At 45.9% G+C, this 15,429-nt stretch overlaps 5 protein-coding genes across 5 annotated transcripts; 1 reads left to right on the top strand and 4 right to left on the bottom strand.

Annotated features, from left to right (window-relative positions):
* Positions 1 to 1,028: 1,028 nt before the first annotated feature.
* H6S33_011690 (uncharacterized protein) lies at positions 1,029 to 4,544 on the bottom strand (the record flags this gene model as incomplete). The annotated part of the gene is made up of 1 exon (XM_044843079.1): positions 1,029 to 4,544. The coding sequence occupies one exon, from the start codon at positions 4,542 to 4,544 to the stop codon at positions 1,029 to 1,031; it is 3,516 nt and encodes a 1,171-aa protein (XP_044696458.1).
* Positions 4,545 to 5,121: 577 nt separating this feature from the next.
* Positions 5,122 to 7,050, bottom strand: H6S33_011689 (uncharacterized protein; the record flags this gene model as incomplete). Its single annotated transcript, XM_044843078.1, has 1 exon — positions 5,122 to 7,050. One exon carries the CDS (start codon positions 7,048 to 7,050, stop codon positions 5,122 to 5,124), a length of 1,929 nt encoding a protein of 642 aa, XP_044696457.1.
* Positions 7,051 to 8,325: 1,275 nt separating this feature from the next.
* On the top strand, positions 8,326 to 8,598 carry H6S33_011688 (uncharacterized protein; the record flags this gene model as incomplete). The annotated part of the gene is made up of 1 exon (XM_044843077.1): positions 8,326 to 8,598. One exon carries the CDS (start codon positions 8,326 to 8,328, stop codon positions 8,596 to 8,598), a length of 273 nt encoding a protein of 90 aa, XP_044696456.1.
* Positions 8,599 to 10,152: 1,554 nt separating this feature from the next.
* H6S33_011687 (uncharacterized protein) lies at positions 10,153 to 10,821 on the bottom strand (the record flags this gene model as incomplete). The annotated part of the gene is made up of 1 exon (XM_044843076.1): positions 10,153 to 10,821. A coding segment is annotated over one exon (669 nt), but the record flags the coding sequence as incomplete, so codon positions are not given.
* A 2,693-nt stretch (positions 10,822 to 13,514) lies between these two features.
* On the bottom strand, positions 13,515 to 13,727 carry H6S33_011686 (uncharacterized protein; the record flags this gene model as incomplete). Its single annotated transcript, XM_044843075.1, has 1 exon — positions 13,515 to 13,727. A coding segment is annotated over one exon (213 nt), but the record flags the coding sequence as incomplete, so codon positions are not given.
* Positions 13,728 to 15,429: the final 1,702 nt, after the last annotated feature.

The following is a 15,429-nucleotide window of genomic DNA, read 5'->3' as shown; positions in this document are numbered from 1 at the left end:
TACTTCATACCGCTCAAGACCGAGGCAACATTCAAGGAACTTGTGCATATATTCCTTCAAGAAATATGGCGACTACATGGACTATCCGAAGTAATCATTTCTGATCGGGACTTCAGATTCGAAAGCAAGTTCTGGCATTCATTGATCAAGCTTCTCGGAGTCAACCTTTGTCTGCCTACGGCATATCGTCCTCAAGCTGACAGGTAAACTGAGAGGGTCAATCAAACGCTAGAGCAATATTTCAGAAACTTTTGGTCCTACCAGTAGGACGATTGGGCAGGGTTACTCCCGCTTGCACAGTACGCCTACAAAACGGTAACCTAATAGTCCACTAAAGTATATCAGTTCTACGCGAACTATGGGTGTTTGGGGAAATGCCAATGCTAAGCGATAGTTCTGTAGCTTTTAAACTTGTAATATTGTAAACCGGATTCCGCTCGCTGAGTGACTGATGATGCCACTAAGACGAGGCGGAACCCTTCCCTATTTATACATATGGGAACCTATGCCAAGGCCCGCTTTCTAATACTAATGAGATAACGATAATAGAATAAGACAATCAACCCGAAGATAACCCCAATAGAAAAGCGCCCCCGCATAATTCCGTTCCTCCATTCTAATTCCGACACGTAACCATGAACCCTGCAATTGCCAGTAACCGAGCTGTATCGTACTATTGTCCCAGAGCTACTTCCCTAAGTAGAACGGCCTGCAGCCGTAAGCCCCGCTTCTATTCCATTCCGGGCGAGACGCCCAATAGTAAGCGTGCCCTCACCATAGCCTAATACTAGTGTGGTTGCACCCGGTGCCCCCACACCCCTCGGTACCTTCCTATGCTTGTTCCTTCGTTACCCGACCGTACTCGCATCACAACCCATCACTCATATTATCCTTGTTCCTTGACTTAGGAGCAGTGTTCGTATTTCCTGTAACACTACTCCCCCTTCCTAGACGTCGCCCTCGACCGTTAAAACCTCTCTATGATAAAAACCCTGTGGGAAAAGTCATAGAGTAGGAAAGGTATCGAGCTAGTCTTCCCTAGTCCGTTGTCGTTTCGGAGGCCGACTCGAGTCGATGACTGGCCCTTGACTCCGTGTGTGGGGCCGAGTATTCGTGGTTGGTTTGAAGTTCTCGTCTAAGAGCGCTTCTTGAGGATCGGGTGTTGCGAGTCGTTTTCGTGTGTTCTGTTGTCTGCCAGGGTTGGGATCTTCTCGATAAGGTCGCAACAACATCTCGTGGAATACGTCATGAACCTTCCATTCTACCGGAAGATTCAACCTATAAGCCCGGTTTCCTACAGCCGCAGCAACCTCGAAAGGGCCTGTAAACTTATCCGACCATTTATTGTAGCCGCCGAGGTTCCGAGTATCCAGCAAAACCTTTTGACCGATTGTGAACCGCTGAACTGCTGGCCCTGGCCTTGACGCCATCCTGTCAAAGGTTTTCTGCAGCGTGTCTCTCGCTGACTCATGGGCTAGGAGAAGGTCTTCCAGATAGGTACTTCCCTTGGCATCCAGCTGTCCGATTTTCGCATCCGTTGGCCAATCTGTCCGTGGGTGGAAACCATAGTTGCAGTAGAACGGCGATTGTCCTGTCGACGAGTGTTTCGCATTATTATATGCATACTCGCAAATCGGTAGTAGGTCCTTCCATTTCTTTCCTGTTCCTGCGGTATAGGACCGGATGTAGGATTCGAGGTGCTGATTGGTTTTTTCTGTCTGGCCATCTGTCTGCGGGTGGAACGAGGTCGAGAGTCTTCTACGAATCCCTAGTCGTTCTGTAATCGCAGCCCAGAATGCCGATACGAACTGTGTTCCCCTGTCAGAGACAATGCTCCTAGGAAGTCCGTGAAAGCGCCAAATGTCCTTGACAAAGGCGTTAGCGGTCTGTTCCGCGTTGATTCCCGTCATTGGAATGAAGTGAGCCATTTTCGTAAAACGGTCCACGACTACCAATACGTTACGGAATCCTGATTTCTCCTTTGGCATTTCTACTACGAAATCCATTGAGATATCAGTCCAAGGTGTGGTGGCTAACTCTAGGGGTTGAGGGAGTGACAAGTGTCTCCGACGTTGCTTGGCTCTCTGGCACACGTCGCATGTCTTGATGAAGTTGGCTACATCCGTGGACATTCCTGGCCACCAGTAGTTCCTATCGATCAACTCAAGGGTTTTATCCCTTCCTAGATGCCCCGCTACGGGTCTGTCATGATGATCCTCAATGACCTGTCTGACCGCGTATCCTGGCACTACCCAACGACCATCGTGGGTGGCCTCATTCGATCCCGGGGTCCATTCAGTAGCAAGCTCCGTTATTACGGCATCAGCTTCCTCTGTCCCGAAGACTTCAAGGTTTGCGTCAGGGAGAGGTTCATCCCGGAACACTCTCCGAACCCATTGTCTGTCCTGTTCATACCAGTCTTGTAGTGGCTGAGGCAGCTCAGTACCTGGTATGTCGTACCACTGATCCAACGGAGTCCATTCTTCTTCGGGGTTGCCAATAATTTCAGGGCCAGTTTCTACGCTGGTCCGTGATTTTCTGACAAATTGTTCTGCGCTGAGCAACTGTTTTCCAGGTTGTTCACGCATTACTCCCCCTTCCATAGCGAACTCTGGGCGCCTTGTAAGTGCATCTGGCTTGCCATTCTTTTCGCCTGGTCGGTAATGAATCCTGAAGCGAAAAGGTGCTATCTTTTCGGCCCATCTGGCTTGTCTTCTCGACAACTTCTTGGTCGTTGTGAAGTACTGTAGGTTCTGATGATCCGAATGTATCTGGATAGGAATGTCTGTTCCTTCCAGCCAATGTCTCCAAGTCAAGAGAGCAGAAACTATAGCGAGCATCTCCTTGTCATAGATCTCATAGTTTACCTCTGCCTCGTTGAACTTGCGAGAGTGGTAAGCTACCGGGTGTAGAATACCGTCCTCGAACACCTGAGAGAGTACTGCGGCCTCAGCCCAGTCACTCGCGTCAGTTTCTATGATCGCTTCACGGTGTTCGTCATAGTGTCGTAGTATTGGGGCCGACGTAAATTTTTCCTTGAGCTCATCGAAAGCGCTTTGCTGTTCACTACTCCATCGCCATACGGAACCTTTCTTCAAGAGATCGGTCATTGGTCGGCAAACTTCGGAGTACCTGTGGATGAACCGTCGTAGGAAGTTGGCGAATCCGAGGAAACATTGGAGTTCTTTGACCTTGGTGGGTGGTAACCATTCCGTAATTGCCTTCACCTTCTTAGGCGAGACCTGGTTCCCTTTCCCTGATAGTACAAATCCCAGGAATTCTACCTCCTGTTTGTACCATTCCGTTTTCTCGAGGTTCCCGTATAGATGGTTTTGTTGCAGTCGCCCCAATATCTTCCTCACAAGAGCCGTATGTTCTTCCTTAGTCTTTGAATATATTAGAATATCATCCAAGTAGACTACTACGCCTTGATCTAGAAGATCCTTGAATATGGTATTGACCATGACCTGGAACGACGCCGGTGCATTGGTTAAGCCAAAAGGCATTACCCTATATTCAAAGTGGCCGTACTTCGTTCTGAAAGCTGTTTTCCATTCCTCGCCAGCAGCAATCCTAATCAAGTTATAGCCATTTTTCAGGTCTATCTTGGTGAAGAACTCTGCTCCTTTCGTCGAATCGGCCAACTCTGTCATGAGTGGAAGGGGGTAGCGATTCTTGACCGTAATAGCATTTAAGCCACGAAAGTCTACGCATAACCTTAATTTTCCATTGGCTTTCTTCACGAACAGGATCGGTGCTGCTGCCGGGCTGGTGGAGGGGACTATTTTGCCAGAGGCTAGCATTTCGTCCAAGTACTCCCGGAGTGCCTTTTGTTCCACTGGGAAGAGCGCATAGATTGGTCCCCATGGAGGCTGCTTTCCTTCTATAAGGGGAATGGTGTGATCCCATTCAGAGTGATCAGGTAGTCGATCGGCTCCCTCCTTAGAGAAGACGTCGACGAAATCCTGGTACTCCATCGGTATAGCACTAGCGAGAGCCTCGCCTACCAATGCCCTTGCCCAGAAGGGGTGTTGCTCGATCATCATTTGTGTCTCGGGTGACGTCCTCAACAGCCTGATGACCAGCTCTTCTGGGTCTTCTTCGTATATATCATACATGGTCCTGAAGCATCCCTTCACTTGACAATTGATGTTGTCGAAGGTGACCTTGTTCTGACCCCAATGTATGGTAGGTTGATGCTCCTTGAGCCATCGGTGTGGTATGACGAGGTCTTCTCCTGGGAATGAGCCAACCTCACAGACGATATCTCTGTCTAGATGGTTGCCGACGCGGAGGGTAAGAGATTGGGTGATGTGAGTGCCGGAGTTAGGCATAGGGGTACCGTCAGCCTGTCTAATGATGAGGGGCTTGGGTCGAGGTTGAGTTGGGATCTTAAGACGATGGACACAGTTCCAGGACATAACCCAGTCCTCTGTTCCGCTGTCTAGGAGTGCATTGACTGTTTCTGCATGTTGGGTACTAGTTGCGGGGTGGTTCCAAGAGATCTCAATCTCAAGGCGGGTTTCTTGGTGATGTAAAGACATATTCGTATGTTTTTGAAAGTGTAAGGTAAGGTAGATTATTCTTGGGTATGAGTGGGTTGTTGTTGATGGTTCTTGTTCTGAGCGCGGGCGAGGGAGTTTATATAGCAAATTCGAGCGTTGATGAAGATCATAGTACAACACTTACGCACCAGGCGTTTCGGAATGTGACCCCGCTTCTCAAAGTGTGTGTAAAGAGAATTTTAAATTGCGCGAAATAACAAAACCGATAGAACATAACATAACCCGATCCCTTAAGGAAGTCTTTTTCTCAAACAGAATGAAAGCCGTAACACAACATAGAATAAAACACCGCATAAATAGAAATACCCAATCAATTTAGTCCTCCAAATTCGTAATCCTTGCCCTGAATGCCTCATTTTGTGGCCCCAATTTCCGTTTCTTATCACCCTCCCTTCCGTGGTCCTTTCTCCCGGAAGTATACTCTTTTCTTTTCAGGTTCGTTAACCTGACCTTACTCATCGCCACGCAATCCTTTACGAAGTGGTTATCTCTACCACAACGGAAACACTTTCCTTCTTTCTGCCATTTCTCCTTTTCTTCTTTGGTGACACCTAAGTCATCCGAGGTCTTGGAGTTGTTGGCTGATCCGGGAAAAGTTTTCCGAGGATTTGCGTTGTTGCGCGATTTCCGCCGTTCCGTTTTCCTCCTCGCGAGGTTTCACAGTGTCTTTACCTCGCAGGATTTCCTTCCGAGCCTTCACCTCGTGGTCCTTACGTCCAACTTTTCGTACCCAGGCTAACCAGTCCACGAAATCTTCAGGCTCCTCAATCGCGTTAGAGAGCCTCTGTTCCAGCGAGGAGTTTATTCCTGTTAGGATCATGGACCTCATGACAACTGGTCCAACTCGTGCATCCCATTCCAGGTTCTGCATCTCGTTAATGTAGTCGTCGATTGGGCCAGTTTGACGGAGCTTGTCCATCTTCTGCTTAGCCTGTTCCTGACTCGTACGATTGCCATATTGGGTGCGAAGTTCCTGTTTGAACCGTTCCCAGGTTCCGATGCTTCTATCCACAGCCAACCTCTCCGTAAAGTTCCGCCAAAAGTTCGCCGCACTACCGGTAAACTCGAGGGATGCCCACATAATCTTGGTGCCGTCATCCCATTGGACCTTTTTCTGGAGACTGATTAGAATCTCCATCTGGTCGATCCAGAGTCTTACGTCTTGATCGGCTCTTCCGGAGAAGGGAATGTTGGCCTTTTTGGGTGCATCGCCTACGGTGGCGCGAGGGGGATGCGAAAGTTCTTGCTCTTGTTGGCGCCTCCTTTCCTGTCTTCGTTTTTTTCGTTCCAGCCGCTTGCGGCGTTCGCCTTCCGAGTCCGAGGAATCCGATGGGGATGATCCGGGTGCTTCCGGGGCGTTACCTCCCTTATTGCCATTCCCGTTACCTCCCCCTTGTGCTCCTTGACCTCCTTGCTTCCCTTGTTGGCTTTGGTCTTCGAGGCCTTCACTGGATTCGGAGCCAGCTGGAGGGACGACTGGTTGTTGGGGAGGTGGTTGGGGAGGTGGGCCAGCTGGAGGGACGACTGGTTGTTGGGGAGGTGGTTGGGGAGGTGGGCCTGATCCGCCGCCACCCGTTTCTGGGGCCAGTGGTTTTTCCGCAGCCGCTTTACGGGCTGTTTCCTTCATCTGCTCCACCATTTCTTCTAAGGCCGTCTTTGTTCCAGAGAACCCATCTACCAAGGAGACCTGCTGCTGCATGGTCCTTTCCAATTGTGCTAGTGTGGCTGCTACGCCTTCTGGGACTTGGGCTGGACCATCTTTCGGCAGTCTTTGAATCCAGTCAGCCAGCATGGTTATGTGCTGGGCCTGCTCTTCCTGCCGCTGTTGATGGGCCCTAGTAGTGGTAACGATCTGTTCCAAGACTTGGCCGAGGTTCGTAGTGGTTGCGGCTGTTTCCGCCCGCACTTGCGCGAGGATATACCCCTCTCGGCGCTCCCGTTCTTCTTGGTCCTGGTTGAACTTCATCTGCAATTCGCGGATGAGTTTGGTCTGCTCTTCGTGCTGCCGGGTAAGCTGCGCCGCGTGCTGCCGAGTAATTTCCCTGATTGCGGGCAGGTCTTGGACGCTCATAGTGAGGTCTCCAAGTCCGCGACTCAGCTGCTGAACCACTGGGGCTCCTCTCCGTTCGATCTCTTGCCCGATGATTTCTCCAAAGGGGTGCTCGATTCGGCGTTCCTCTACGTCCATATCCGTATCCTCGTCTTCGTCCGTTTCCCTGGGGACCGAGGGCCTCGGAATAGAAGATCGTTCTCTGATTGGCGTTTTGTACGGGGAATAATCTCGATAGTTCCCTTGCCTGCGGGAGCGGGGTTGGCCATAGGATGCGGCCGGCTGAGTCGATCTGAAGAGGTCGCTGATCGGCATGTCCAGATCCCTCCTGTGGTGCTGTCTCGCCTGGGTCTCGACTATACCTCGATCTCTCACTGTGATTGAACTCTCCATGTTGTAGTCTTCCTCCTGTTGTTGTTGATGACCCCTTGACATCGCTAAGTTGCTCGATTCTGAGTTGTGGCTGTCTTCTGCACCAGGGTTGAGCGGTGAACCAAGGGATGGAGTGAGCTAATCCGTAGGATTGCTGACTGAGGGTGACTTTGATGGGGAAAAGTTCGGGATAGTTGAGGATCTCCGGGTCGTGTTCTTCGAACGTGCAAGTAGTACCTGCTTCGGTAAAAAACCCGGCGTACTCAAGGTATCCGCAGTAGAGGTGTTCGGCACTGCCTCTACGAACGACAAAAGAGGTGGTGCAGGTAAAGTTGTTGATAGCTGCTGTTGCTGCTCGGGGATGCATACGGTATCAAAGAGTCCTTCTAATAGACTACTTTCTTATTCTTTTACTTGAGCGCACGGTGACTATCCGCCACAAACAAAATACTCTCAAATATTGGTCTAAGCAAGTAGTTGTCTTATCGGGACGTTGATAATATGCGATCGATAAAATAATAGCGTAGTGGATAAGGTACAATATAGTGTTTGGGGAAATGCCAATGCTAAGCGATAGTTCTGTAGCTTTTAAACTTGTAATATTGTAAACCGGATTCCGCTCGCTGAGTGACTGATGATGTCACTAAGACGAGGCGGAACCCTTCCCTATTTATACATATGGGAACCTATGCCAAGGCCCGCTTTCTAATACTAATGAGATAACGATAATAGAATAAGACAATCAACCCGAAGATAACCCCAATAGAAAAGCGCCCCCGCATAATTCCGTTCCTCCATTCTAATTCCGACACGTAACCATGAACCCTGCAATTGCCAGTAACCGAGCTGTATCGTACTATTGTCCCAGAGCTACTTCCCTAAGTAGAACGGCCTGCAGCCGTAAGCCCCGCTTCTATTCCGTTCCGGGCGAGACGCCCAATAGTAAGCGTGCCCTCACCATAGCCTAATACTAGTGTGGTTGCACCCGGTGCCCCCACACCCCTCGGTACCTTCCTATGCTTGTTCCTTCGTTACCCGACCGTACTCGCATCACAACCCATCACTCATATTATCCTTGTTCCTTGACTTAGGAGCAGTGTTCGTATTTCCTGTAACAATGGGTTCGAGCCTGATTCAAATTGGTATTCGCACAGAAGGAAGCTGGACACTGCCAATGTTTCCAGCGCCATACTAGAGTCCAAGTGGAAAGCTCTTTGGAAAACTATGAGGAGTGATATTTTTCAGGCACAGGCCCGGCAGAAGAAATGGTATGACCAGAAGCATATGAAAGCTCCAGAACCTAAAGATGTGGATTAGGTGATGATGCACCGACGCAATATGGTTACCAATCGACCCTCAAGCAAGCTTGACTACAAGAAACTAGGTCCCTTTGAGGTTGATGAGAAACTAGTTGTTGCGTTCTACAGGCTGAAGCTTCCCTCTCAATGGAACATTTGTGATCTCTTCCAAATATTTCTGCTGGAGTCCTATCGGGGACTGAGATACCCTCAACGCACTGAAGTGCCTCCTACTCCAGATGAGGTCGAAGGAGAATACAGTCACGTTGTCCAAGAAATAGCTAATAGCCGATGGCAACAGGTTGGGCATTAGAAGATATTTGTAGAGTATCGCATTGTTTGGGAGGGCTATCGTTCGGAAGACTGCTGAGAACCATACGAAATTCTGCAAGGAACAGCCGATGAGGCCCTGAAAAAATTTCATCAAAAATACCCGCAAAAATATCGGAAAATACGGTGAAACTCTAGGGATCCTCAAAACATGGCGTGAGTAGCTCTGTATCCCAGAAGAAATCCGGGGAAAAAATCAACTCTCCTATACCAGGTTTTTCATCGTTCTGACAGAGCTCGGATACCATCTTTCCCTGAAAACAATGCAAGAAACGATAGAAAACTGAAGCGTGGGGAAACCCGCGTAAAAAAGACAAGGGAAAAAGAAAGATTCTTGCTAACATCGAAATCTCCACTAGTGAAACGGAAGGTTCTGCGACAAGAGTGGAGAATATGTCATTTTCTTTGTTTTTAAAAGGAATTTCATTTGAGAGTTTTCCTTCTCTGATGGAGATAGAAACAGACATGTAGTTTGTACGTAATCACCAATAGAGCTACAGTTCTTCTTCTATGCCAAATACCAATGTTACAGTAACACTACAGTGGACTCAAAACGACTCTACAATAGAGAGGACTAATGTAACAAGGCCACTATCAGGCTGTTACAAAAGAACCTATTCTATCAGTTAAGCCACCGACCCAAAGTAACAGCAGCTTGTTCTTCATCGACCCGTAAAGACAAGGGCAGTTAGGCTCCTACCTTTAGTGGTATAGAGGACAGTGATCTGAATGATTAAGAAGTCTTACAAGTCAAAAATAGGGGCTGAGCAAGCCTGGAACAGAAGAACAAAGATGGCTGATAGAACAGGGAACCCCGGACGGCAGTTCCATACCTGGTCAGTCGAATCTTTCAGGTTTCATATATCTCCAACCGATGCTCAAAGACCATGCTTTAGCACGACAGAAATAATTATGGCGGTGTCCCGGAGCTAATGGAAAATCTAATTCCAAAGACACGTTTTAATCCCCAACACTAACCTCCGGAGTGTCAAACTGTCGAAATGCTCCTGTTTTGCTCCGGAGCATCTTTGTGGAGTGGGAGTGCGACTCAAGCTACTAAAGCAAAACTTCGGTTTACAAACACCCAACTCGGTTCTAATAAAGTTAGAATCAACAATTATTATCTGGTCGGCTGTTTCCAATAGTTCTTGAGATTCCAACCACAGATTTCAGCAAATTGCATGATTTGACTCGGACAGAAGTTAATCCAAGGTGTCGTAGTTACTCTCCTCTCCCTTGATAGAAAATAGTTGCTGTACCCCTGACTATCAATAGGCAGACTGTCAGTCGGAAAAAAAACTTGAGCAAATGCGCCGTATTCCTATAAGGGACTCGGTGTTGCCCCAGGTTGGCCTCTCATCATCAACGGATCTTTAATAGAGAGAAGACCCCTTAAAGTTATAATTTTCTAGACTTGAGAACGTTCAAACATACAAACTCCCTTTTATTCGTTCTGAACGAGTATCATCAAAACTTGCTCTCTTTATTTACACTATTCGAAAGAAAATCACGGTTGTGCCTCATCATAACACGTCAGTCACATGTTTTTATCGATCGTCACTGACATGCTTGCATATGCTTCCAACATATTGGCTCTGTCCGTTCGATAGGTCATGATGTCTTTAAAGTTGTCAGACAATCTTTCCGCCAATTCGTCAATCTTGACCCCTTTATTGTAATGCAAGTGGGACACGTTTCTGATGAACTGCGAGTAGTAGGTGGCAAAGTCTCCTTTGCCTTGCCTCAGGGGGACGAGTTGGCGGTGGTTGGTACTTCGAGTGTTTAGTTCTCTAAATGAGCCTTTCATGTGGGCAACAAAGAAGGTGACGGAGGAAAAGAAGTCAGCAGGATTGGCGTTAACAAGTTGTATTACCTGATCAAGGACTCTTACCTCCAAAGAGCTGACCGCATGGATAACCTTTGCTGTCCCATTGCGGAATCGATCATGGTTGACTTCGTGCTTCATTTGGAGTTGGGTAACGAATCCGGAGATTTTGGTCCGGATGCCATCAAACTTTTCGGGGAAAGTTTCAGACCCAAAGGTGGAGACAGTGGTTGGTGCAGTAGCAGCGAAAATGGTGATAGGAACATTGGGGGCAGAGGTGGTGTGTTCAACATTGAGGTCAAGGTTGACCTGTATTACTTGCTCTTCCAGGTAGCCAATGGTTTTGTGGACGGCGGAGAGCAGTGTACGAGCACTATCCCTCTTATTTCGGATTATTTAAAACCTAGTAGGGAGGTGGTCAAACAGGGCAGCAGTATTCTATTCGTACTGATGGTTAAACTACTCGATTTTGTTAGATGAGACCCATGTAGGTCAGTTGAGGGTGGATATGGCGTATGGTGCGGATTACGACGCAACGTAATCCTAGGGAGTTGGGTAGCGAGTATTCCGCAGGGTACGGGAGATGGTCATAGGGGCTGGTAGGTCAATCAGCGAGAGGGGTTGGAGAAACTTACAGTAGTTTAGGTCTAGCGGTGTTAAGGACGGACAAGTGAGATGGCCTCCTTATAAAGGAAGAGAAAATAGTACTTGAATAGCAATAGCCAGCGTAGATTACCTAAGCCTTTGCGTACCAAAAGAAAGAGAAGAAAAGAGAGGGAAAGAGAATAGAATCGAGGGTAAAGCGCCTTAATATACATAAAGAAAGCTTAGCAATCACAAATCCCAAGCGACTCATACCCTTAAAATCAACTGAATCTTCTAGAAATCCATAGAACCTTTCTGATCAATTCGACCCTTTGTAACCTACTAAATTATTCAATCGATATCTGAAATCGGACAAGGTTTTAGGATCTGAATTGGGTTACACTGATTACGCTCAAGCCATTGAGTGCTATACTGACCGCCAGTCAGCTCAAATTTGATATTCTCAATCAAAAGAACCCATAATCCTAATTCTAAAGGCTTGGGGGAATTCAGGCGCATACTGTTAATAGGTAGGTGAGGTGGAACAGATGTTATCTTGCGGACATCATCAAATTCCTACCCGTTTACAAAAATACAAAATATCAGAATACACGTTATGAAGACTGTTATCAATTAAATAAATGAGTTTTAGAGATAAGTGCTCAATATTGTTCACTCTCAAGTTCAGAATATGATCATAGATTGTATATATTTCAGAATGGATTGGAAAGCCGCAACCTCGTGTTTTGGGAGAAGATATTTTGCAAACCATAGTGCAGTATTCAATCTATTCAACATTGATCCAGAACATGGTATATCAATCAAGCCATCAAATATATTGAGTTTCAATTTCAGTATTTTACTGTGCCAATAAATATTCATAGCTTTCAAACCTTCATGAACGATTGTAAGAAATGAGAATTTCAATTTCCGATACACTCGCTGTCCTGATACATACCCATCAAAGGATTGTAAATAATACAAAAGGTTTTGTTTGTGAATAACTGTTAAATTTGCTGTTCTGATAAGAACGGATAAGTATGAACCAATTATTAATGATATCAACCAATTTCACTGCTAATTACTGATTCGAATATTTTTCTGACAGGTATGGACTCCTATTTAGTGTTGAAACATCATACAGAAAACTTTTCTTATCGGTATACACTTTACTTGCCATTCCGATTTCTATGCATACGTATCAAGCGATTGCCAAAAATCCTCACAAATCTTATTTACTATTCCTGATTTACATTCTGCCACAACAAGTGTGCATACAAATCGAATCATAGCAAACCATACCAACAAATCTCAATTGCAAACTCTGATTCACTTTCTGTTTCGATTGATATTTATACCTCTCAAGCTATCACAAACAGTAGTAACCAATTTCACCATTAGTGTTTGCTTTACATGCTGTCCTAGTAGACATGCATATCTATCCAGCGATTCAATATTGCTCAGTAGTGTCTTGAACAATGATACGATACAGACCGAAGACTGGTAATTGCAACCTTCATGGTTATGTATCGGAATCAGAATGTAGGACAGAATACTGAATTGACACTTTTCTATCTGTTTTTGTTCAGGTCGTTATGTTATTCTATTGGTACAAAATTCAATTTTTGGTCAAAATGTAACAGATCAATCTGTATTTGGTGGTAGTTGAAACCTGGTTATGGGTAGTTAGGGTTACGAACGTTGAAAGTGGATTTTGTTACTACATCAATGTGTATTTGATGGTGATTGAAACCTGCTTGTGGTAGAGTTACGAGCGTTGAAAGTGTATTTTGTTAGATCTGCTACAATCTTCGCTCAAAATGAAATACATCAATGTGAATTTGATGGTAGTTGAAACCTGATTGTGGGTAATTGGGTTATGAAAGTTCAAATATTGTTTGGTTACGTGTACAAAATACAATGTTCGGTCAAAATGAAATACATCAATGTGTATTTGGTGGTGGTTGAAACCTGCTCGTGGGTAGTTAGGATTACGAGCATTGAAACTCAGTAAAGTGGTGACCTGGAGTATAGAATCCGAGAGCGTAAGAAGATACAGCGGAGACAAATAGTGGCATTCGCCCAATGCGGTAATCTAGAGTTCACAATCCGAAATATATATATTCCCTCGAAGCAGAGGATGGGGAAACACGGCATCATTGAATTTCGTGCACAGTCATGATCGTGGGCTCGAGATGGCTTGTTCGGTGCCATGCAGTCATCGATCGTTGTACCCGCCCGGTAAGTGGCGGTGCCGGGAGTGAACCAAGATGGGTTGCCAAGACTCATAGTGAGTAACCCTACTCAACAGTCCACAACCACCACCTCCGCCCCTGCAATCACAATTACGATCCCCTGTATGTATATACCTGGCGATGGGAATAGACTCAGGTCATCCTGTTCAACCCATAACTACCGAGCCGGGAACTGTGGGGCGACGGTTCTTGGGCAACCTTAAAATCCTGTCCGACATTGCCCTACAAGATTACATTCTCCCACTCGACAACCACGACCTCCAATCTGCCATCACGATCAGGTTCCATTTTAACGAAATATTTCACCAAGGAGATGGGTTCGGGTTGTGTTGCCCAATGCGTTATAATTCTAAATGTTGACAAGGTGGAGCTGGAGGTGGTTGCATCATTATGGATTATAACTCTTTCTATATCACAGTCTATTGCCCTCTCTGCCTTCCACTCTCTCTGCCTATCTTCTAATATATCAGTAAATATTCCTGGAGACCTATACACCATCAGATATGGAGATTTTTCAGGAAACGTTAAGTGCCGTCGTCATGTGTGGTCATATATATGGCGAAGGGCACTGGAGCGCTAAAGTGATTGACGAGTTCAACTGTCATGGTGTCATCATAATAGGTAGTTCCTCTCACATGATTAACCTGTTATCAACGCCAATGTGCTGTTGGTAGGACTCTGAATGTAACCAGGCTGCTAGAATAAATCACCCAGTTTTATAGAAATAAAGACTCCACGCTGCTATTGTTAGTTTTTCAGGATTGAAAACAGTGTGAAAGAGTCTCTCACTAGTAATATACTTACGTTTGTCATTGTAGGCGTGTAACCTATGGTATAAATTTCCAATGAGGTATTCCTATATCTGCCATAGAGCCAAATGTTTCAATTAAATATAGTTCAGACCAATTTGTTAGGGTTAGAATTTTTGAGACCCAGTACAGCCTGTCTGTGGATGGATTGCAGACGGGATATATCTTTATGAGTAACTGAAAAAATAACCTGCAAATCTCGAGTAGCGTTGTCATAGAGGTGGCTGAATCTAAAATGCTCTGCCAAATTATCAACTCCTACAAACAGAATCTCCAGGTCAGCTTGCAACAAAAGGTGGAATCAGAATTGCCACGGGCTATGAGCTCAGAAACACTGACCTAACTCTCGTTAACAATAAATAAATAATTTGTAACAGGATATCACTCAAATCCACCTGATCATGCGACATCACCCACATCCATCTACTCATGTGATATCACCCCCTTCTACCTACAATTACGTGCCAATTCAGGGCTTGATTACCTGCAGGTGTTGGCAGTTCTGTAGGATGCACTGTATTGATTTAGTGGGAGAAGCTGGTAACTATCAGTAGGTTTATAACCTATTATTTGCACAATCCCTGAAGATCGAGTGCTCAATTTGATGGTGGTGTACGTGTCGAATTGCTGCCTGAATTGCTGCAGAATTGCTGCAGATTTGATGCAGATTTGGTGCTGATTTGGTGATGGTGCAGGCACTCAATTGACTGCAGAGGGAGGTGCTTGATTTGGTGGTGAGGACCCAGTGGCGGAGATTCGTGGTGGAGAGCCGGTGGTGGATGTAATGTTGAAGTGGGCTTGTGCTCGGTTGCGGATTTGCGGCTGGTTGTGGATTTGCATGGTCGAGAATTTGTACGGAGAGGTTGAGGAAGTGCATGGAGAATCCGATTTCTATATAGAGTAGGTGAATTTCAATGTTTTGCACACTCAAGCTTGTGTGTGGTTCAAATCCAATTCATACATATAAATAAGTATTATATAATCATTCTAGCACCTATAATATTATTCAACTTGAATCAGGTATTGTACGCTCGGTGCACTACCTGGAGCAATGCCAAATTAAATACTGTACTGTGGTTCCAGCAATAGTAACATTGTCTAGATCGCAACCATACGGTCGTTACAGAACTTGAACATACACAATTTGTATCATTGCTAACCTCAACGCTGAGCTCACTTCCCTGAGTTTGCAGAGATACACTTGTCAAATCAGTCCCATACGGGGCAATTTTGCAGAGGCAGAGTTATCAAATACCTCCCGTACAAGAGAATTATATAGAGGTAGAGTTGTCAAATACCTCCTGTACAAAAGGACTTTAGAGATGTAGAGTTGTAAAATA

Source organism: Morchella sextelata (genome assembly GCF_020137385.1).
Source record: "Morchella sextelata strain SCLS chromosome Unknown scls_6, whole genome shotgun sequence".
NCBI classification, from domain to species: Eukaryota; Fungi; Ascomycota; class Pezizomycetes; order Pezizales; family Morchellaceae; genus Morchella; species Morchella sextelata.
This window is presented reverse-complemented; position numbering and strand designations above follow the sequence as displayed.